The sequence below is a fragment of the Nomascus leucogenys genome, chromosome 14, assembly GCF_006542625.1.
Source record: "Nomascus leucogenys isolate Asia chromosome 14, Asia_NLE_v1, whole genome shotgun sequence".
In the NCBI taxonomy this organism is placed as follows: domain Eukaryota; kingdom Metazoa; phylum Chordata; class Mammalia; order Primates; family Hylobatidae; genus Nomascus; species Nomascus leucogenys.
The window spans coordinates 9,817,285-9,842,005 of record NC_044394.1 but is presented as its reverse complement, the minus strand read 5'-3'; the positions used below and the strand labels follow the sequence as shown (position 1 = coordinate 9,842,005).

The following is a 24,721-nucleotide window of genomic DNA, read 5'->3' as shown; positions in this document are numbered from 1 at the left end:
CCTAACATGTATCAGGAGGTAATCAATACTTGAAAACAGTGCCTCATTGAATTCACACAAGAACCAATCACAGCAGTTATATATAAGCACTACTTTACAAATAAGGAAAGTGAGCCTAAGAACTGTCGAGTAATTTAGTTTATACAGCTAGTAACTCACAGCTAGGTCTGTGTGACTCCAAAACCCTTGTTAGTTCCATTATTCTATATTTTCATCCATGGATTCAGGAATATTAATAAATATTATGGAGTATAAACCTTAGGTTAAACCTACATATGAAAAAAATTATCAAATACAAAATCGAATTTGTATCCATTAAACAGAAATATCACTACAAGTAGAGTTCCTGTTAAATTACAAAAGCTGCCACTGAAGGCCTAATATCATCCACAATATCATTATGCCAGTATTTGTTTTGTGGGCTTCTTTCTTCAGATATACATTGTAGACTACTATATTCTGGTGATCTTTCTTTATGTCACATTTCTAAGTACCCCCGTTAAATTTCCAGGCAAATAGCTCAGGAGAGATGAGAAGAAAGACAAGAATTAGATGTAGCTCATGGAAAACATACCTTTTTGCAACACTGCTACACGAAATATATGATAGTAAAATGGTTAGGGAGATAATCCCATTTTAATAAATATGTGGCCAATTTTTATTCTTAAGTTTAGAATCAGACAGTATAGAAGCAAACCTTTCACAAATACTTTCTTCTTTTTTACCTTACCAGCTGCAATGGTCTGAATATGTCCCCCAAAATTCATATGCTAAATTTTTGAATTGGACCAGCCATGGTGGCTCATGCCTATAATCCCAGCACTTTCAGAGGCCGACGTGAGGGAATCACTTGAGCCCAGGAGTTTGAGGCAACATGGCAAAACTCCATCCCTACTAAAAATACAAAAAATTAGCTGCACGTGGTGGTGCACTCACGTAACCCCAGCTACTCAGGAGGCTGAGGCTCGAGAATTGCTTGAAACCAGGAGGTGAAGGCTGCAGTATGCCGAGATTACACCGCTGCACTCCAGCCTGGGCAACAGAGTGAGACTCTGTCTCAAAATTAATTAATTAATTAATTAATCAATCAATCAAAAATAAAACTAGCCAGACGTGGTGGCTCACGCCTGTAATCTCAACACTTTGGGAGGTCAAGGAAGGAGGATCACGTGGTCAGGAGTTTGAGACCAGCCTGGCCAACAAAATGAAACCCTGTTTCTACTAAAAATACAAAAAAAAATTAGACAGGCGTGGTGGCGGGCTCCTATAATCCCAGCTACTTGGGAGGCTGAGGCAGGAGAACTGCTTGAACCTGGGAGGCGGAGGCTGCAGTGAGCTGAGGTCACACCACTGCACTCCAGTCTGACAGTGGGAGACTTCGTTTCAAAAAAAAAAAACTGAATCCCCAGAGATAATATTAAGAAGTGGGGCCTTTAGGCAGAGCTTTCCCAATCTCATGAATCGGATTAGCAACGTTACAAAAGAGGCTGCAGAGAACACCCTAGGACCTTTTTTGCCCTTCCACCATGTGAGGACATGGAGTTCAAGGTGCAGCCTTGGAAGCAAAGACTGAGCCTTCTTCACCAGACACCAAACCTGCCACTGCCTTGATCACAGACTTTCCAGCACCCAGAACTGTTATTTATAAATTATTATAAATAATTATTATAAATAATTATTATTTATAAATTATTATAAATATTATTTATAAATTATTATAAATAATTATTATTTATAAATTATTATAAATAATTATTTATGAATTATCCAGTTTGGTATTTTGTTATAGTGCAAGGAACAAACTAGGACACCAGCATACTCTGACACAAAATCTTATAAAGCCACACATGAGATTCGGAGATGTGGTGAAAGCACAAGGTGGCCTATGTTAAGCTTTAAGCTCTTTTAATCTATTATCTATATTTTCAAAATGTATATTACTAAGATATGTATATAATGAAATAATGTGCATAAGGTAGGATCAATATTCATCGTTACATAAAACCGCACTATAATACATTAGAAGAGAAAAGCAAGCAAGGTGCACATAAGTGCAACACAACCTTTTTTTTTTTTTTTTTTTTTTTTTTTTTTTTGAGACAGAGTCTCAGTCTGTCATCCAGGCTGCAGTGCAGTGGCGTGATCTCAGCTCACTGCAACCTCTACCTCCTGGGCTCCAGCAATCCTCCCACCTCAGCCTCCCAGGTAGCTAGGACTACAGATGCACGCCACCACATCCAGCTCATTTTTCTATTTTTTGTAGAGACAGGGTTTCACCATGTTGCCTAGGATGGTTTCGAACTCCTGGGCTCAAGTGATCCTCCTGCCTTGGTCTCCCAAAGTGTTGGGATTATGGGCAAGAGCCACTGCGCCTGGCCCAACCCACGTATTTTTACAAATGTGTTTGTGCATGTGTACATGACCACCTAACTCCAAATATCTTCCAAAAAACAACACATCGGCAAGGGAAACAAATGAAATCACCCCTAAATCACAATACAGCATAACTAGAAAACAGAAACACCACCAACTTTAAATAACAATTATGTAGGGGGATTATAAATATTCAAAATTGGCCAAGATGGCTCCTGAGCTGGCACCAGAGCTGAGCAAGAATTGCTTGCAAAACAAAAGAATGGAATGGATCTACTGGTGACAGAACACAGAAAAAAGTCATGTAGGATTCACTCTGAGAAGCAGGGAGTCTCACCCTGAGCAGGGAAATGCTGAAAACAGGCTTAAGACCTGCTGGATCAAAGCCTGAGCTACTAGGGAATCACAAGGAAGGAGACGAGAACATGTGCTGGACAAGAGATACCAGTCAAAGGGAAAGAATCAGAGAAGGAAAGCATCAGAAGTGAGATGTGTCCCTTGGGAATTTTGTGATAAAAGCAAGAAAGAAGAAAGGAGCTGAAGGTAAGGGTCTCATCAGAAAATCATAATCATAAAAGATAATAAAAATATCTTCCCCAAATCCCACAAAACAGAAAACTAAAAACAACAGCACAACATAATTATAAATACATGTATGCCTACTTAGTGACTGGAATTTCTTCCTGAAAACTCTGCCACTAAAAGAAAAGGCATTAAATGGAAAATCATTTCCATTACTTTTAACGGGAAAAACTGTAATGAATTATATACAAACTCATATTTACTCAAGAGAAAGAAAAATGAATTGAATACTAACACATAATGAAAGTTTATTATACTAGTCAAAGTGAGAAGTGACTTGATTGTAAGGGGCTGTTGATAAGAAAGAATGCCAGGGAGTCATATTTTGTAAGGTAGTAGTCAGGTGATCCACTTCCAGGGGGACATTCAATATCAGAATCAGACATGCTTAATGAGAATTTTCTTTTCCTCAACACCATGGCACTAAAATTAAAACAAACAAAAACCTGGCATAGTCATAAAAGAAGAATCTCTGTGTGAAAAAAAGCACAAGATGGAAGACTGCCTTCTCTCACAATTTGACAATATTAACGTACCATTGGCTTTTATTCTCCATGTAGCGTATTACATACAATTTACATTTCTCAAACACCATGACTATTTTTGGAGATGATGAAACTTCCTAGAACATAAAACCAGTTCAGTGACTAACCTAACTCTAAAGAGAGTTAACTTCTCTTATTCTACATCCATTTTCAATTCTCTCCCTTTCTCTCTCCGTTTTGTTTTGTTTTGTTTTGTTTGTAAGAGACAGAGTCTCACTCTGTTACCCAGGCTAGATCGCAGTGGTACAATCACAACTCACCACAGCCTTGAACTCCTGGGCTCAAGTGATATTCCTACCTCAGCCTCCCAGAATCTTGGGATTACAGGCATGAGCCACTTTGCCGGGCCTCAATCCTCTCTATAAAGCCATCTTTTGAAAAATGATTAAAGTTTTTTCCCCTTTGCTTCCCTTGTATCTGCACCATTCCCCTCACCCTTTTTTCAACCTTTCTGGGACTCATGATTCCCTTGCTGTAAAATCAAACAACAACTTAGGACTAAATAAAAACTAAAATCAAGGGTGCTCCAAAACACAGGGAAACATGGCAAACTACAGATTAAAGAGTTGTGACAGTACTACCACATCTACCCGCTAACTAGGCATATATAAACAAAGCAAAACTTTTTGTTTTAATACAAATGTGGTTACTATGATTCATGTATCTATTGCTGTATGACAAACCACTAGAAACCATACTGGCTACCCCGTCTGGGAAGTGAGGAGCGTCTCTGCCCGGCCGCCCCGTCTGGGAAGTGAGGAGCGCCTCTGCGCAGCCGCCCCGTCTGGGAAGTGAGGAGCGCCTCTGCGCGGCCGCCCCGTCTGGGAAGTGAGGAGCGCCTCTGCGCGGCCGCCCCGTCTGGGAAGTGAGGAGCGCCTCTGCCCGGCCGCCAGTCTGGGAAGTGAGGAGCGCCTCTGCCCGGCCGCCCCTTCGGGGATGTGAGGAGCGCCTCTGCCCGGCCACCCCGTCTGGGAAGTGAGGAGCGCCTCTGCCCGGCCGCCCCTTCTGGGGTGTGAGGAGCGCCTCCGCCTGGCCGCCCTTTCTGGGATGTGAGGAGCGCCTCCGCCCGGCCGCCCTGTCTGGGAAGTGAGGGGCGCCTCTGCCCGGCCGCCCCTTCTGGGATGTGAGGAGCACCTCTGCCTGGCCGCCCCGTCTGGGATGTAGGGAGCACCTCTGCCCGGCCGCCCCGTCTGGGAGGTCTACCACAGAGGCCAGAAGCAATGTGGGGGCTGGACGTGGTGGCTCACGCCTGTAGTCCCAGTACTCTGGGAGGCCGAGGCGGGTTGATCACTTGAGGCTAGGAGTTCGAGACCAGCCTGGCCAACATGGCAAAACATATGAAAAAATGCAACTGACAAACCAACCAACCAACCAAGCGACAACAAAACAGGTCTACCCTGGAGTCATACTCTAATTTTTTTCTATTTTCCTCCCTTTCTGATTCTTTATCCCACTTTCTTTTTCTTCCTCTTCCTTCTCCTCCTTCTTTGTCAAATAGAGGATTGAGTTATTATCATTGATCCATACAAAGTCCCTCTCTCATTTATTTTCTTTAATTCCCACCCCCCATTTCTATTCCCCGTCTTCCCATGTGCAACCTTCCTAATATGTTTGATATGCATCTTTTTGTTTGTATGTACTTTTAGAAAATGTTTATTGTTTTGTGTGCAAAAATAAATTAAAAATTAAAAAAAAAAAGAATCCATACTGGCTCAAGTGAATAATCACTTTATTTCTCAGATTTTGTGAATTAGATGGGTTGTTCTTCTGTTATTCTCTCCTGGGCTCATTCATATAGCTATTTTCTACTTCTGAGTTGGCTGCAAGTTGAGAGAGTAAGGATGGTTGGGTCTCTTTCTCCATGTGGTATTTCACCCTCATATGATAATGACTATGGTGGTTTCATAGAGTAAATCCCAATATAAAAACATTTATCAAGCTTGCATTTCTGGTATGTCTACTGACATGTTATTGGTTAAAGCGAGTCTCACAAAGAAGCTCAGATTCAAGTGAGAGGGGACACCACAAGAACATTGATAGGTCTGACCTGGAAGTGCAATTCCTTTAAACGGACTTCTGCAATAATTGGAAACTGTACATTTCAAAGTAGTTTGATACAATATTCTTTGACTAGAGACTGTTGTTTTGACTAAACTGGCAATAGTGTCTCTGCCTGAAATTATACATAGAAATATTACTTCTTAACTTATATTTATTTAAAACTGTGTTTTGTGCAAAAACCGTTATGCCAAAAAAAAAGTGTATGTAAAGTAGTACAGGTATAGCTTTTCAAGAGCTTACGTGAGGTAAGTCTGCAGCAATTACAGGTAAACAATATTATAAATGAGAAATTCACAAACTCAAAATGGCCAAATAACAGGGAGATATGAATGAAGAGGTAACTGAATTAAGGATTGAAAATGAAGAACAACTTGTAAAAATCCAAATTAATGCCATAATGACACACCACTGCATATTTGTTAAAATGGCTAAAATCAAAAAGACTTAATAAAATAGACTGACAACGTCAAGTGTGTCTCAAGCGGCAGAAAAACTGGAAATTTCATACACTATTTGTAGATGTAAAATTGTACAACCACTTTGAAAAGCATGCATCTAACATGTGATCTAACCATCCTACTTGTAGGTATCTGCTCAAGAGAAAAGGAAGTATGTATGTCTATACAGACTTGAATACAATGTTCATAGCAGAATTATTTGTAAAGGCCAAAACCTAAAAACAACCAAAATATCCATCAACAGGTAAGAGCATAATCATACTCTAGTAAACTAATCCAATATAATAATATTTCACAATAAAAATGAATGTACTACTTTGGCAGGCCAAAGCAGGTGGATCATATGAGCTCAGGAGTTCAAGACCAGCCTGGGCAACATAGTGAAACCCTGTTTCTACAAAAAAACACAAAAATTAGCGAGGCACAGTGGGGCGCACCTATAGTCCCAGCTCCTCAGTGGGAGGATCGTTTGGGCCCAGGAGGCAGAGGTTGCAGTGAGCCGACATCGCACCACAGTACTCCAGCCTGGGTGACAGAGGGAGACTCTGTCACAAAAAAAAAAAACAAACAAAAAACAAAAAACAACTATTGATATATGTAATATCATGGCTGAATCTCAAAATAAATACACTGAGTAACCAAAGCTAGACAAAAAAAGAGTACATACTATATGATTCCACTTATATAAAACTTTAGAAAACGCAAACTAATCTATAGTAACAGACAGTAGAACATTGGTTATCTTGAAGAAAAGAGCTGGGAGGGGCCGAAGGAAGAATCACAAAGAGACATAAGGAAACTTTGGGGAATAAGATGTTCATTGTCTTGTTTGTAGAAAGAGTTTCAAAGGTATATACACATCAAACACATAAAATTATATACTTTAAATATGTATAGTTCATTGAATTTCAATTATACAATAATTAAATGTATGTATGTATGTATGTATGACCTCACACACTGCAGTCTTTCCTGCTACAATTATGATTCTCAATGAGAAATAATGTCAGTACATCAAAGAAGCTGTATTATGGCCAGGTGCGGTGGCGCATGCCTGTAATCCCAGTGCTTTGGGAGGCTGAGGCAGGTGGATCACCTGAGGTCGGGAGTTCAAGACCATCCTGGCCAACATGGTGAAACCCCATCTCTACTAAAAATACAAATATTAGCCAGGCATGGTGGCAAGCACCTGTAATCCCAGCTACTTGGGAGGCTGAGGCAGGAGAATCACTTGAACCCGGGAGGCGGAGGTTGCAGTGAGCCGAGATCGCGCCACTGCCCTCCAGCCTGGGCGACAAGAACAAAACTCTGCCTCAAAAAAAAAGAGAGTTTTATTAATAAATAAAATTCATGCCATTTTACTTTTTTGTACTATAATTTAACAGCAACTGAATACAAAGTACATTCGATCAACTGAATGTAGAAAACCAGGAGAAATCATGTTTTTCATGGCTCAGTTTAACCATGTCCTCTGGCTTGAAAGTGCTTAAAGAGTGTTACTCCCTGGTCTTTGTCCATTTTGTTCTTTTCTCCATAACTTAACAGTCTCAACTCTTTCTTATACCCCCATTCCATCAGGGCATCTTTGTCTTTTTTAGGTAAAATCTTTCACTTTTTAAATTTTTTTAATTAGCATTAAAGCAACTTTTAAATGTTCTAATTTTGTATTCAAATTATTGTTCTGAAAACAATGTTGCATACATTTTCACCAAGTCTATTTCTATCCATTTTAGTGTGAAATTTTGCAGAATGAAGTGTACTGCCCTCCAAATACACACTGCATTCTCTATATCTTGTTCCTTTTCTTGGGAGACTGACCCATATCCTACGAATTGCATCAGTGGGCTCTCTGGACCTTCAGAATCCAGCCCCTAGTTTCTGACTGGGTTGACCCCATAGAAAGCCTCTGGAGAAATAAGATGCTCCACCGTCGGCTGGGCGCGGTGGCTCACGCCTGTAGTCCCAGCACTTTGGGAGGCCGAGGCAGATCACAAGGTCAGGAGATCAAGACCATCCTGGCTACTAAAAATACAAAAAATTAGCCGGGCGTGGTGGCGGGTGCCTGTAGTCCCAGCTACTCGGGAGGCTGAGACAGAAGAATGGCATGAACCTGGGAGGCAGAGCTTGCAGTGAGCCAAGATCGTGCCACTGCACTCCAGCCTGGGCAACAGAGCGAGACTCTGCCTCAGAAAAAGAAAAGAAAAGAAAAGAGAAGAGAAGAGAAGAGAAGAGAAGAGAAGAGAAGAGAAAAGAAAAAAGAAAAGAAAAGAAAAGAAAAGAGAAAAGAAAAGAAAAGAGAAAAGAAAAGAAAAGAAAAAAAGATGTCCCACTGTCAGGTTACTGAAGATAGGCTAAATCCATCCACCAGAGGCCACAGTTCCTGTTGCTAACCCTCTTCATGTCGCTTTCTCTGCAGGATTTACTAAGGGTTATCTCCTCTTGCTTAGAAATGATAATAAACCAGGCATGGTGGCTCACGCCTGTAGTCCTAGCTATTAAGAAGGTTGAGGTGTGAGGACTGTTTGATTCCATGAGTTTGAGGCTACAGTGAGCTAGGATCAAGCCATTGCCTTCAGTCTGGGTTACAGAGTGAGATCCTGTCTCAGAAAGAGAGGGAGGAAGAAAGGAAGGGGAGGGGGAGGGTAGGAGGGAAGAGAAGGGGAGGGGAAGGGAGGAAGGATAATGAGTCTCAGCTCCCACATGTGTTATTTTATTTAAACTCTCTTAGAATCACCCAATGTAAGAAATTAAACCAGCATTCCTTTGGTTTGGTCATCTGCAAATAACCATTTTGGTAAACCATTTGAGATCTGTACCAATTTCAATATCACAAGAAAATATACAAAGTCTGAAATATAATCTCACACAGTCTTTAGATGTGTCCATAGCTTAAATATTATAGTTTAAAATAAATGTATAAACAACTAGCCCATGGTTACAATTTTACAATATAATATGTGTATTCCTTGACACTGACAGACTACTTTTAACCTCCCACTGAAATTTGTTCAGCATGTGTTTTAAAATTGTATTAAGTGTCAGTCAGGTGTGTAATGTTCCTGGCCCTTTGCCTTACCACCACACAAAAACTAAAAATTTGCTTTAAGTAATTAAGTGAACTGGAGTCATGAAAAATGTACACAATTAGCATTTATACTAGTGACTCCTGTTTATCAAAGACAATGTTAACATTTTAAGACATATTATAAAAAACATCCCTAAGCCACATGAGAAAGAGTAATTAAATAGAAGTAACAGTAAAGTCATCTTATTTCCCTAAGATTTCCTACATCCATAATCAGATAAACAGAGATCATATCTAGCATGCACTGAGGTCTCCGTGGTTCTAAGTTAATACTAAAGCCCAGAGCCCCACAGATCACCTGTGTTATTGGATCACCTAGTATGCTAACCCATCCCATTAAAAAGGTCTCTATGCCAGTGTGGTAGCTGTCAGCATAAATGGTATACCAAAGATGTAAAGCTCTTTCTTTGAGCAGTAAAGACAGCCACAGAGCCATGGCAGACAGCTAGAAGAAAACCCAGATACCCACAGAAAGCCTGAAAAATGCCAGAGAGATGGGCAAATGAAAGACTTGGTGTCTCGATTTGGTGCCAAGGAACTGCTGGAAGAGCCCATGTCTACAAGCAGCAAAGACTGGGAAAACGGCATAAATCTACTTTGCTGCCTATGGAGATAATATCGGTCAGACCTTGCAAACACAACTGACAAAAATCAGTCAAAATTGAAAACATCAGGTATCATATATAAGGGCTCTGGGATTTTTCATGATGAAAAGAAGAGTCCCATACCAATTATCCCAAACAATATGCTTCTATTTCTAATTATTTAATAACATATCCCTATTTACATTAGACATATGTTGAAATAAAGTCACTGCAGTACCACTTCAGGATGGTGACACTGCGCTTCACCTCCACCTAATAACTGCAGCTTGGGAAACTGGTTTCCACATACCACTCCATGGACTTCTGCCAATCCAAGATGACGCTTTTGCCAGTTTGTAATAATGAGAGGAAAATATTAATATTGTGAATTAACTGTATTCTATTTTATAAACAGTCAATTTTGAAATTAAGTCTTTCCTCCTATTTAGCTATTAAGATTATTTTGCTTTTCTCAGCTGGGCGTAATGGCTCACGTCTGTAATCCCGGCACTTTGGGAGGCCAAGGCGGGTGGATCACTTGAGCCCAGGAGTTCAAGACCAGCCTGGCCAACATGAGGAAACCCTATCTCTACTAAAATTACAAAAATTAGCAGGGCATAGTGGCGCATGTCTGTAGTCCTACCTACTTGGGAGGCTGTGGCAGAATTTCTTGAACCCAGGACGTGGAGGTTGCAGTGAGCCAAGATCACACCACTGCACTGCAGCCTGGGTGACAGAGTGAGACTCTGTCTCAAAAAAAAAAAAAAAAAAAAAATTATTTTGCTTTTCTCAAAGTAAATTCAAAGTAGTAACTGATAGTCAATTATAATTTTTTCATATGTCCTTGCTTGGCAAAAGACTAATTTTTCTGATTCTTAAAATCCAGTCTTGGAAACAATGGCCATAGAAAGCCTATATAACAAGAGATAAGGGATTCCTAACCAATTGAGATGAAGAAATTTTTGCTCACTCTTACAAGAATTTTTTCCCACCACAGTGATGCGTGATGGGAGCTTCTGGACAAACACTTAACCTCTTTTCTTCATCTACAACACAAGGCAGTTAAATGGCATGATCTACAAGGTTCTTTCCACTTCCAATAGTCTATGATTCTCTCTACATAAAGGTCATATTTTCACATAATGTGTATAATGTGATCATAATATATTGGATTAAACATTCTTCAAGGTCTGCAGTCAGCTCTTGAATAATGTTACTCATTTGCTATTACTCATAGTAGCCAACAAGATCCTAACCATAAATAGCTACATTCTGGGAACTGTTTAGCATATAACACACAATAAACTTTGGTTTCCTCCCTCTCTCACATTATTACACAAGACACTGCCTTAGTTTCTGGATCAGTGGCACAATAAACATTATCCCTTTCCAAGAGCTTAAATGACTTATCTGGAATTATTATGGTATGATCTCTCAAAACACAACAAAACAAAACACTAGAATACCTAAATAAATGGCATTTTAATGACTGTCATCAATGCAGTAAGAGAGAGTATGTTAAATTTTGGGCTGGGGCAATGTATTTATTACTAAAGGATAAAATATGAACAACTGGGATTATTTGGTGAGAGCTAATTATACAAATTGGGTCATTTTTGTCTTACCCAACTAAATCGGAGTTGAGGGGCCAGTGGGGGAAAGCACTTGGGGCACATAGCACTTGCTCCAAAAATTAGCCGTAAAGCCCAGCTGCTGGAACTGCCTGCTATAACCCTAAGATCAGTTATAACTAGTAACTGCTGAAACGAACTGGCATGACTCCACCATTGTCACTCTAGCGCCAATGAGCTTTCTTCTAAAACAATATGTTGCATTTCTCTAATTTCCCAAGCTTTTCTTTGTTCTTCAGACATAACAAAACCACCCCAAACTGTGTATGTGGCCCCAAATTGCAATTCTGTTTTATGTACATTCTCAAATAAAACATTTTGCATAGAGATTCATCTCTGTATTTTTATTTTGACTTTGATTGACACTGTCCATAGCAATTCCCCTCTTCTTAGAAAAGGCACTGTGAATTTATAAAAGAGAAAAGCTGGCTGGCCACGGTGGTGCACACCTGTAATCCCAGCACTTTGGGGGACTGAGGCGGGCGGATCACGAGGTCAAGAGATCGGGACCATCCTGGCCAAAATGGTGAAACCCCATCTCTACTAAAAATACAAAAATCAGCTGGGCGTGTAGCACCTGTAGTCTCAGCTACTAGGGAGGCTGAGGCAGGAGAATCGCTTGAACCCGGGAGATGGAGGTTGCAGTGAGCTGAGATCACGCCACTGCACTCCAGTCTGCTGACAGAGCAAGACTCCATCTCAAAAAAAAAAAAGACAAGTTATACATCGAAAGAAAATCTTAGTGAATTTTCCCAAGAATAATTTAATAGGTAGTATTAGTTGTGAATATAAGCAACTTGACAAAGTCTAAACTACATGGGTGCTCAATAAAGCATGTGCCAGGGAGATGGAGAGCAACCTGCACATCCCATTCCTCTCCAAATGGAGGGATGTCCTAAGGTTTTGTACCCAACTGGCTATGAAAATATAAATACCCAGGTACAGTACATATGATTCCTCAGATTAAGAGATATTCTAAATCATAAAAAAGTGATACTAAAAACTAAAGGACGAGTATAACTACTTCTATAGCAAGCTTCCTAAAATTCACTTAGGCAAAATATATATACATTTGAGGGTCTCCTAGATATAGGGCACTGTGCTTAATACCAAGAAAGAAATAAAGATGGGCAAGATAAAGAAAACATTCTCAAGGTACATGTGAAATTGAAGAATGTCTCTAAGCAGACACTTCATGACTATGTGTGGCTTTCTCCATCTCCATTTGATGCAGTCACTATTCTATTTGCTGTCTTGTAACTATGTATTCTCCTACTCTTTCCATTATTTCAGACTTCATTGGTTCCCTGAATGACTCCTCATATCACCTATATTTATGCCTATAAACTGAGTCTCATTAACTTAAATTATTTTGGAAGCACTTACATCTTCTGTTCTACATCATCAGTTGCCTGCTGTTTTTTGTTACTTTATTTAAAAAACTGGAAGCAGGTGAAGGAATCTGCCCATTCTTGAAATTACTTTGTATTGGACATAAGTTGGCACTGGACTTTTTTCTTTTTTTTATTATTATACTTTAAGTTCTAGGGTACATGTGCACAACATGCAGGTTTGTTACATACGTATACACACGCCATGTTAGTGTGCTGCACCCATTAACTCGTCATTTATATTAGGTATATCTCCTAATGCAATTCCTCCCCCCTCCCCCAACCCCACGACAGGCCCTGGTGTGTGATGTTCCCCTTCCTGTGTCCAAGTGTTCTCACTGTTCAATTCCCACCTATGAGTGGGAACATGAAGTGTTTGGTTTTTTGTCCTTGCAGCAGTTTGCTGAGAATGATGGTTTCCATGTTCATCCATGTCCCTACAAAGGACATGAACTCATCATTTTTTATGGCTGCATAGTATTCCATGGTGTATATGTGCCACATTTTCTTAATCCAGTCTATCATTGATGGACATTTGGGTTGGTTCCAAGTATTTGCTATTGTAAATAGTGCTGCAATAAACATACGTGTGCATGTGTCTTTATAACAGCATGATTTATAATCCTTTGGGTATATATCCAGTAATGGGATGGCTGGGTCAAATGGTATTTCTACGTCTAGATCCTTGAGGAATCTAGAAGGCATGGGACTTTTAAATAATGGTGTTCCTGAAATTAGCGACCACAATTTTCTAATAGCCATGTCCTTCTTATATTATTGCTATCACATAAAGGAGACTTCCTTTGAATTCATTAAACATGTGTTTAAATGAAGAAAAAAAATAATAAAATAAAATTGGAGAAGTTATTTTCCACACTGAAAAATTCTAAGTAACTAAATGGTATACATCAAACGTACTAAAATAACAAAAGTATCTTTTGCTTATGCAGAAACACTGCATCAAAATATACGCCTAACACAAAGACTCTCTTAAGAAGCTACTGTTTGCCAGAGCAATCGGGCAAGAGAAAGAAATAAAAGGCATTCAAATAGGAAAAAAGGAAAAAGCCAAATTATCTCTCTTCACTGGCAATATGATTATATACCTAGAAGACCCGAAAGACTCCATCAAAAGGCTTCTAGAACTAATAAACAATTCCAGTAAGTTTCAGGATAAAAAAAAATCAAGGTAGAAAAATCAGTAACATTTCTATATACGAATAACGTACAAACTGAGAGCTAAATCAAAAATGTAATCCCATTTGCAATAGGCACACGCACACACAAAATACCTAGAAATACATCTAACCAATGAGGTTAAAGATATAAGGAGAACTACAAGACAATGCTGAAAGCAAGCAGAGATGATACAAACAAATGGAAAAACATTCTATGCTCATGGATTGGAAGAATAAATATTGTTAAAATGATCAAACTACCCAAAGCAATCTATAGATTTAATACTATTCCTATCAAACTACCAATGTCACTTTTCATAAAATTAGAAAAACAACTACTCTAAAACTCACATAGAACAAAAAAGAGCCTGAATAACCAAAGCAATCCCGGGCAAAAAGAACAAAGCTGAGGCATCATATTACCTGACTTCAAGCTATACTATAAGGCTACAGTAACCAAAACAGCATGGTGCCAGCACAAAAACAGACACAGAGACCAATGGAACAGAAAAGAGAACCCAGAAATAAAGCTGCATATATCTACAACCACCTAATCTTCAACAAAGTCGACAATGACAAGCAATGGGGAAAGGACTCCCTAAACTATAAAAATCCTAGAAGAAAACCTAGGAAATACCATTCTGGACACTGGCCTTGGCAAAGTCCTCGAAAGCAACTGCAACAAAAACAAATTGACAATTGGTAACTAATTAAAGAGCTTCTGCACAGGAAAAGAGACTATCAACAGAGCAAACAATCTATAGACCTTTGTTGGATGCACAGTTTGTGAATATCTGTAGTGAATATTTTTTGTGAATATTTATAGATTCACAAATATTCACAAACTATGCATCCAACAAATATCTAATATCCAGAATCTATAAGGAACTTAGACAATTCAACAAGCAAAAAACGCCATTAAAAAGTGGGCAAAAGACATTAACAGACGCTTCTCAAAAGAAGACATACAAAGATTAGCCAGGCAAGGTGGCACACACCTGTAGTCCTAGGTACTCTGGCAGGGATAAACAAATTGCTTAATTGCTCCTAATGTAACCTCCTACCTTTTTTTTTTTTTTTAAGAAATTTTTGTTACCTCTGAAAATAACTGGTCAGAAAAGTGTAAATATATAAATCTGAGGTTAGGGCACTCTTAATACAGTCTACAGATGGAATATGCCTGTGTATGTATGGAGGAATGCCCTCCATAATGACAAACAGTATGGTTACTGGAAAGAACATAGCTTGAGGGTCAAGCAAAAGCCTGGGTCCATGACTAACTGTGTGACTGAACCTCTATTAGCTTCTTCATGCATAAAATAAGAATAACACGATTGGGCCAGATGTGGTGGCTCATACTTGTAATTCCAACATTTTGGGAGGCTGGGATGGGAGGACTGCTTGAAGCCAGGATTTCAAGACCAGCCTGGGTAACATCGTGGGACCTTATCTCTTCAAAAAAAAAATTTTTTTTTAATTAGCCAAACAGTGGCATGACTTAGAGTCCCAGCTACTCAGGAGGCTGAGATGGGAGGATCTCTTGAGCCCAGGAGTTCAAGATTATAGTGAGCTATGATTGGACCACTGCACCTGGGCCTGGGTGACAGAGGGAGACTCTGTCTCTAAAATAAATAAATGAACACACAAACTTAATTGTCATAAACTCAACTGTACGTATGTACGTATGTATGTATGTATTGACTCATGGATTGTTGATAGCACTGAAGTTCCTAGTATACTTTATCTACCTAAAAGCAGAGCAGAGTCCTCCAAAAAACCTCATTTGTCATAAATCTCCTCCCCTGGAGCAACTTAATCTCTTCTAGGACCACTCCCAAACAGATATTGTTACAAAACTATCACATCTCCTGTCTTTTCTCCTAAGGACCACCTTAATTTTCCAAAAAGTCACAAGTGCCCTTTCTTCCGCTCCCATTCTAAGAAGTCATTTGTTCTACAAAATGTGCCCTTCTATAAATTGTGTCCCTATCCATCCCCATCTCCTACTGAGATAATATATAAGCCACCTTAAATCACATTTTTTTGCAAACTCCTATATGTACATATGTAATTAAATCTGATTTTTTGTCCTCTTGCTAATCTGCCTTTCATCAGTTTAAATTGCAGCCCTCTCCCCAAAGAATTTAAGAGAGGAGAGAAAATTATTCCTCCCCAACAGTAGTTACTAAAGAGTCTACTCTATTCAACATCACCATATGCTCACCTACTACAAACATTTAGACAAAAACTTAACAACAAGACATATTAGGTCTACATCCATAAAACAACTTATGAAAACAACTTATGAACTTTTTTTTTTTTTTTTTGAGACTGGGTCTCACTCTGTCACCCAGGCTGGAGTGCAGTGGTGAGATCTAGGCTCACTGCAACCTCTGCCTCCCAGGCTCAAGCAATCCTCCCACCTCAGCCTCCCAAGTAGCTGGGACCACAGGCATGTGCCACCACACCCAGCTAATTTTTTTGTATTTTTTTTGGTAGAGACAAAGTTTCACCATATTGCCCAGGCTGTTCTTGAACTTCTGAGCTCAAGTGATCCACCAGCCTTGGCCTCCCAAAGTGCTGGGATTATAGGCATGAGCCACTGCATCCAGGCCTATTTCACTTTCTATATCTTTTATATCCTTTTGACAGCAGAAGTTCCATTTGAGTTTTATATAAATTCTAATTCCTTGTTGAGATTATCTATTTGTTGAGTTATTGCTATAACCCTTTCCTTTAATTCTTTACACATAGTTCATTTAGTTCTTAGAACATATTTATAATAGCTGCTTTAAAATCTTTGTCTGTAAAATTTAACATCTGGAGACAATCACGTAAGATTTCTTTTTTCTTTCTTTTTTTTTTTTTTTTTTTTTTTTTACCTCTGAACTTTTTATTGGCCTCCTGGCTCCCCAAAGGGTACACTGCTTCTGCTGGCTTAATGTCTCAGAACTTTGATGTTGCTGGTCTCAGACACCACTTTGCCATCCACTATCCTGCAGGAGGTGGTCTTCTGGATGGTTTGCCTGGTGTTGCTGCTGTCCAGGGTATCACCAAGACTGAAGTCCTCGCCATCTTCCAGCAGGTGACAGTAGGTGGGGATCTCAGCCTCCAGCCTGACCTTGATGTTCAGCAGGGCCTCCTACTCCTGGGCCTGGCGCTGTCCCTCTGCCGGGTCTGTGCCAGCTCTGACTCTAGGTGCAGCAGGATCTGGTCTGCAGGATCCGGTCTGCAGGATCTGCTCCATCTGCAGGGTGTAGTGGGCCTCCACCTCCCTCAGGCTGTTCTCCAAGCTGGCCTTCAGATTTCTCATGCAGACCAGGTCAATATCCAAGGACTAGACTGTACGTCTCAGCTCCATGAGCATCAACTCAGCAGCTCCAACCTTGGCAGACTGCATGGTGACCACTGTGGTGCTCTCCTCAATCTGCTGAGACTAGTACTTGTCCAGATCCTCTTGGTTCTTCTGAGCCAGCTCGTCATATTGGGCCTGGATGTCTGCCATGATCTTGGTGAGATCCTGAGATTTGGGGGCATCTACCTCCACTGTCAACCCAGAGTTGGCAATCTGGGCTTGTAGGCCTTTTACTTCCTCTTTGAGGTTTTTCTTCAGGAAGAGCAGCTCCTCCTTGAGAGCCTTGATGTCTGTCTCCAGCTGCAGCTGAGTGACATTGGTGTCATCAGTGACCTTGCGGAGCCCATGGATGTCCCTCTCCACAGACTAGGGCATGGCCAGCTCCGTCTCATACTTGACTCTAAAGTCATCAGCAGCAAGACAGGCATTGTTGATCTGCAGAACGATGCAGGCATTGTCCACAGTATTTGGGAAGATCTGAGCCCTCAGGTCCTTGATGGTCTTGAAGTAATGGTTCCAGTCTCTGACCTGGAGTCCCTTCTTCTCCAGGTGCTCCTGGATTTTGCTCTCCAGCTTCTGGTTTCTAGTCTCCACACTCCTTGCTCTGTCCAGGTAGGAGGCCAGGCAATCGTCCAGGCTTTGCATGGTCTCTTTCTCGTTCTGGATGCCTCTCAGTCCTGCCAGACCCCCAGCCATCCCCACAACCAGGCCCCTGGACCCCATGCCACCCCAGAAGTTGGTGGAGCGGGACATGGAGATCTGGGAACCAGAGCCCCCGGTGCCTGCACAGACGCTGGCCACACTGCTGACTGGCTGGGTGCCATAGCTGGGCACCTGCACAGAGCTCAGAGACCAGTAGTTTGGTGGAGAATGTGGAGCAAGTGGTGAAGCTCATGCTGTCCAGTGGGGAAAGCGAGAGGACAGGACTCAGGCTTTTCCGAAGACAAATCAGGTATGATTTCTATTGTCTGCCTTTTTCTCACTGACACAATTTCCTGTTTCTTGGCATGTGTCATAAGTTTATATTTATTTTATTTTTTTTTTTTGAGACGGAGTCTCGCTCTGTGGCCCAGGCTGGAGTGCAGTGGCGCAATCTTGGCTCACTGCAAGCTCCACCTCCCGGGTTCACGCCATTCTCCTGCGTCAGCCTCTCCGAGTAGCTGGGACTACAGGCGCCTGCCACCACACTTGGCTAATTTTTTGTATTTTTAGTAGAGACGGGGTTTCACCGTGGTCTCGATCTCCTGACCTCGTGATCTGCCCGCCTCGGCCTCCCAAAGTGCTGGGATTACAAGCATGAGCCACCGCGCCTGGCCTATATTTAAAAATAGACATTTTATATAATACAGTATAACATTACTCTGGATTCTATGAAATCTGTCTTCTTCCACAATTTGCAGTTGCTGATTTCTCTGTTCAGTTTTATTATTTCTTTTATTCTTGCATTACTTTAAAGCCTGACTTTCAGGGTCTGGCCATGTATCTATGTATCTTAGTGGGCAGCCAACTACTCAACAGAGGATTCACTCAAATACCCCAGGTCAACAAAAGTTGTTTTCCTTTGCCAAAGGATCTGCACATCTATTCAGATTTTTCTTCCCCCTGGACCCTTTCTCATGGCTCCTCTGCATAAGCATGAAGCCTCAGCTAACCATTATCTTAGGCTGAAAGAGCCAATGGCTCTCAAAGCACACATGCCATCAAGACAGTAATTTCTGCAGACAATGCTGGCAGGCATATGCAATACCTGCCACTCAGAGATGAGCGAAAATTTTCCAAGCACAGCAGGTGAGGTACTAGTCCTCAAAACCTTTCTCACCCTGGAAGACCCTCTATAACCAACCAACCAACCAACTAACCCTGGAAGAGGGAAAGCGTGGAGTGGGACAGGAGCAGCTGCAGGCATGAATGCCACAGGTTCCCACTGTTGTTGTGCAAAGATTAGCAGTTTCTCAAGCTTAAACATTTTTCAGATTATTATATGCTTTTGGTTGAGTTTCAGAGTACTGCAATAGTTGTTTTCATCTGTTTTGCAGATGGCATTAAATCTAAGTTACAAATTCTTTTTTTTTTTTTTTTTTTTTTTTGGAGACAGTCTCACTGTTGCCCAGGCTGGAGTACAGTGGTGTGCTGCAACCTCTGCCTCCCAGGTTCAAGCAATTCTCGTGCCTCAGCCTTCCGGGTAGTTGGGATTATAGGCACATGCCACCAAACTGGGCTAATTTTTGTATTTTTAGTAGAGACAGGGTTTCACCTTGTTGGCAAGGCTGGTCTCAATCTCCTGACCTCAATTGATCTGCCCGCCTCAGCCTCCCAAAGTGCTGGGATTACAGGCGTGAGTCACCATGCCTGGCCCACAAACTCTTACCATTCTTAAATGTATTTATTTCAGTTTCTCTTCCACTACTATATTATAACCTACTCTGGCAGTCCTTCTCATCTGCTGCAATATTTCTCATTCCTTAAGATCTAACCTATGCTGCTCCTTCCCCATGAGGCTTTTTCTCATTAATTCATGCACACTGATCTCTCCCTTCTCTGCATTCCTATCATACATCATTATTTCATAATTATTTTGCATGTGTTGTACTTTTTCTTTTCAGCCACATTCATAAGCCTCTGGGGAAAGAAATTAGGCTTTCATGATTTTGTATCCTTATCCTATACATGGCAAAGTGCTGAGTATATAGTAAATTCTCAAAGCCTTTATGTCTTCTTCAATCGAAAAATTTACACTTGAAGAAATTTGTCTTGTAGCCTATGAAGTCAAACAATACCATTAGGAAACAATAATCAAGATTCCATGACCTAACCATGTTATATTATTAACACGTTCTTCCTTTCTCCAATGCCACATGATCTGAAGTGCACACTATTTACTGAAAGCATGGGGCCAAGACTGCTAGTAGCCAACCTAATATCCATTTTGATCATTTTCCTTACTAACAAAACCATAATCATTCCTAGCTTTCCTTGCAGCCAGAAGTTCAGTTTGAGGGAATGCACTAACTGGAAAGATATTTGTATTTGTTCACAGTATTGTGGTAATAAATAAAAAAGAAAATTCACATAACACCTTTAGAATAGTGTCAGGCACATGCTATAGCATCAATAAATGTCATTTACTGTTAGAAACCCTAAATATGTTTTACTTCCTTCTTCTTCTCTCTTATGAGAGCTTAGTCTTATGGTTACAAAGGTTTTATAACATCAAAGTTCTCCCTCTGGAATAATATAAATTTGTAATAGGTGGTGCAAATAATTTTTAAAATTTCCTTACCCAGAAGATCCAATGCTCTTACAAACACCAAGGAGGGGTCTCTTTTCAGCAAAGTTATCACATTTTTGAGCACCTGACAGGGAGGATAAAATAAATTGTAAGCTTTGAGGAATATTATTGTATAATTCCCACTATTTTCATGCTTCTAAAATACTTGAAAAGGAGAAGTATTCATTATAAGTTGATATAATTTATACAATTGAATAAAAAGAAGAAAAGCTACTATATAAAATCATCATATATTATATATATGTAATCATTTTAAAAACTGAACCAGCAGTTTTTTTTTTTTGAGACAGTGTCTCGCTCTGTCACCCAGGCTAGAGTGCAGTGGCGCGATCGCAGCTCACTGCAACCTCTGCCTCCCAGGTTCAAACGATTCTCCTGCCTCAGCCTTCTGAGTAGCTGGGACTACAGGCACGTACCACCATGCCCTGCTAATTTTTGTATTTTTAGTAGAGACGGGGTTTCGCCATGTTGGCCAGCCTGGTCTCACACTCCTGACCTCAGGTGATCCACTCGCCTCGACCTCCCAAAGTGCTAGGATTACAGGTGAGAGGCACGATGGCCAGCCTGAACCGGCATTTTTTTTAAGTTTTAATTGGCACCAATTTCAATCTTATACACCTTCCCCATGAGATCAGAAAACCATCCCATACCCCACCAACTAATTACCTAAAACTAGTATAATATTGATGTCAAAACTAAATAAAGGTAGTTCAAGACAAGAAAATTATAAAATTATAGGTCATTCCCATTGATATACATAATTGCAAAAATCCTAAACAAAATATCAGCAAATTAAATAGCAACATATATGAAAAAAATAAACTCTCATAACTGAATTAGATTTACCTAAGCAACAGTAATAGTTTGGCAGTATAAAATCTATTAATGTAAAATGATATTAATATTTCAGCAGATGCAGAAAAAGCATTCAATTAGACTCTACACCTAATCATACGAACAAAAAAAATAACAAAAATATCTTTTTTAACCTAATAATGATCATCTACAAAAGATCTACAGCAAATGTCACAGGTAATGGTTCAGAGCATTCCTAGTAACAGCAGTAATAATACAAGAATATCCGGAGTTGCTGCTCCCATCAAGTCCTAAGTCCACATAATAATAGTAAGTGAACTCAACAATATTACAGGACACAAAACCAATATAATATGAACAAGAAGTAAAGTCAGGAAATATAAATGGTTCTGAATCATATGAAAAGGTGCTCTGTGTCTGCTCACGCCTGTACTCCCAACACTTTGGGAGGCTGAGGCAGGAGGATCACTTGAGACAGGGCAAAACTCTGTATCTACAAAAAATAAAAACAAAAAATTAGTTGGGTATGGTGGCACACGCCTGTAGCCCTAGCTACTCAGGTGGCTGAAGTAGGAGGACCCTTTGAGCCCCCAGAGTTGGGGGCTGTAGTGAGCTATAATTGTGCCACTGCATTCCATCCTGGATGACAGAGCAACAATCAGTCTCAAAAAAAAAAGATAAAGAAAGAAGAAAAAATGCTCAACCTCACACATGACAGAAATTCCTTAAAACTATATTGATAATGATATTAAGGAGTTCAGGACAAACCACTCCAAAATATGCCTCTTTGGCATATTGATTATTTTGAGCTAAAGGCATTTGAAAAACAGTAGATGAAAGAAAGACATGCTGACTGGCTCTTTGATTCCTGAAAGGAAGCCCCCAAGTGAAAGATGACCTTCCTACACACCAGGAAGAAACATCTTAATCACCAGAGAGGTGAAGGCAAGGATGAAAGAAATCTGTATAAATGAACATTGTTAAACTAGCCCTTATCTTCCCAGATACTTTTCCATAAATGTCATTCTTTGTTCAACCTGGCATGTAATAATTTAGGCCGAAGCCGGGCGCAGTGGCTCACGCCTGTAATCCCAGCACTTTGGGAGGCCGAGGCAGGTGGATCACCTGAGGTCAGGATGCAAGATCAGCCTGGCCAACATGGTGAAACCCCATCTCTAGTTTAAAAAAAAAAAATATATATATATATATAAAAATTAGCTGGGCATGGTGGCAGGTGCTGTAGTCCCAGCTACTTGGGAGGCTGAGGCAGGAGGCTAGCTTGAACCCGGGAGACAGAGGTTACAGTGAGCCAAGATCATGCCAACGCCCACACTCCATCCTGGGGGTCAGAGCAAGGCTCCATCTCAAAAAAAAAAAAAAAAAAAAAAAGAACTTAGGCTGAGTCACTTCTCTTTTTTTTTTTTTTTTTTTGGGAGATGGAGTCTCACTCTGTCACCCAGGCTGGAGTGCCATGGCAGATCTGGGCTCACTGCAACCTCCACCTCCCAGGTTCGAGCTATTCTCCTGCCTCAGCCTCCTGAGTAGCCGGGATTACAAGCACCCGCCACCACACCCAGCTAATTTTTTGTATTTTAGTAGAGCCGGGGTTTCACTGTGTTGCCCAGGCTGTTCTCGAACTCCTGAGTTCAAGCAATCCTTCTGCCTCGGCCTCTCAAAGTGCTGGGATTACAGGCATGAGCCACTGTGCCCGGCTGCCACTTCCTTAAGTCTTCATTTCCCTGTTCGGACACATATGTACATGTAAATTTTATGAAATAAAAATTTGTATGCTTTCCTCCTGTTAATTTCTCTTATGTCAGTTTAATTTTTTGGCCTACCCAGAGACCCTGAGAGGTCAGAGAAGTTTTTCTCCCCTACAATACTGTGGTTACATTTTTAAGATACCTTATCTTTTAGAAACAAGTGAGGGAATGTTAACCAATAAACTGATATGATATCTGGGAAGGGTTGAAAATAATCTAGAGGGAGGGAAATAAATGCTAATAAAACAAGAATAGTCATAAAATGATGACTGGTGGGTTCCTTAGGGATCATTGCACTATTCACACTACCTTTAAATAAGTCAGACATTTTCTACTTAAAAATTTTTAACTACATATATTTATATACATATAAATATGTTATTTATATAATTATAACTATATATCTTTAAAATTGTGTGTGTGTGTGTGTGTGTGTGTATTTACTTAAGCATGCTACGTCAGACTGATGACTGATTTAGCAGTCCTAAGTAAAAGTGCAAGGTAGTGCTTGGGGAAAAAAAAAACCCGACACTTAAATTAGTTTACATCACAGGATCTTTAAAAGCCACAGTAATTGATAATAGCAGGTACTAAATGTGATAGATGAAGCTAAAATAAAAAGGATTATATAACTAAATTTAACTATATACATTGACACTTATTTAAGAGCTCCTAAAAAAATCTAAAAATTTGCTACAATTTTCTCACCATATTAATCAAAATTGAAATACAAATACCCCTTAACCCAAGTTCATCCTACATCCTGAGTACATATACTCAGACATGAGAGAAATAACTTGCATTTAAGATTATTCACAACAGTATTGTTTATAATAGCAAAAGACTGAAAAAAATTCAAGTTATAATGGAATATTTCCTACCGCTGCAAAACAACACAATGAATTACACTGTAAAAACATGGAATGAGATAGAAGATATAAAGTGGAAAAAAGGAATACATACAACGATAAGAAGATACAGAATAATATACTACCTTTTGTTTTTCATGTGTGTGTTTTTGTTTTTTTTTTTTTTTTTTTTTGAGATGGAGTCTCCCCAAGCCTGGAGTGCAATGGCGTGATCTCGGCTCACTGCAACCTCTGCCTCCAAGGTTCAAACGATTCTCCTGCCTCAGCCTCCCAAGTAGCTGGGATTACAGGCACCTGCCACCATGCCCAGCTATTTTTTGTATTTTTAGTAGAGATGGGGTTTCACCATGTTGGCCAGGCTGGTCTCGAACTCCTGACCTCATGATCTGCCCGCCTCAGCCTCCCAAAGTGCTAGGATTACAGGTGTGAGCTACCACGCCCAGCCAATATACCACCTTTTTCATAAAGAAGAGAAAAAAAGACCTGCATATATGTATACATAAATATATGAACTCCACGAGGACACATAAAAATCGTAATAGTGGCCGGGCACAGTGGCTCACTCCTGTAATCCCAGCACTTTGGGAGGCCATGGCAGGCGGATCACCTGAGGTCAAGAGTTCGAGACCAGCTTGACCAACATGGAGAAACCCTGTCTCTACCAAAAATACAAAAAATTAGCCAGGTGTGGTGGTGCATGCCTGTAATCCCAGCTACTCAGGAGGCTGAGGCAGGAGAATC

The 24,721-nt window shown here is 40.3% G+C and overlaps 1 protein-coding gene across 4 annotated transcripts in view; it reads right to left on the bottom strand.

Annotated features, from left to right (window-relative positions):
• The window catches only part of BCAS3 (BCAS3 microtubule associated cell migration factor), a 714,356-nt gene that overhangs the window by 555,965 nt on the left and 133,670 nt on the right, over positions 1-24,721 (bottom strand). For all 4 annotated transcript variants that reach the window (XM_030828111.1, XM_030828114.1, XM_030828113.1 and 1 more), the window contains exon 7: positions 20,524-20,596. In XM_030828111.1, the coding sequence (XP_030683971.1) occupies positions 20,524-20,596 (73 nt within the window). The remainder of the gene's footprint in view (positions 1-20,523; positions 20,597-24,721) is intronic.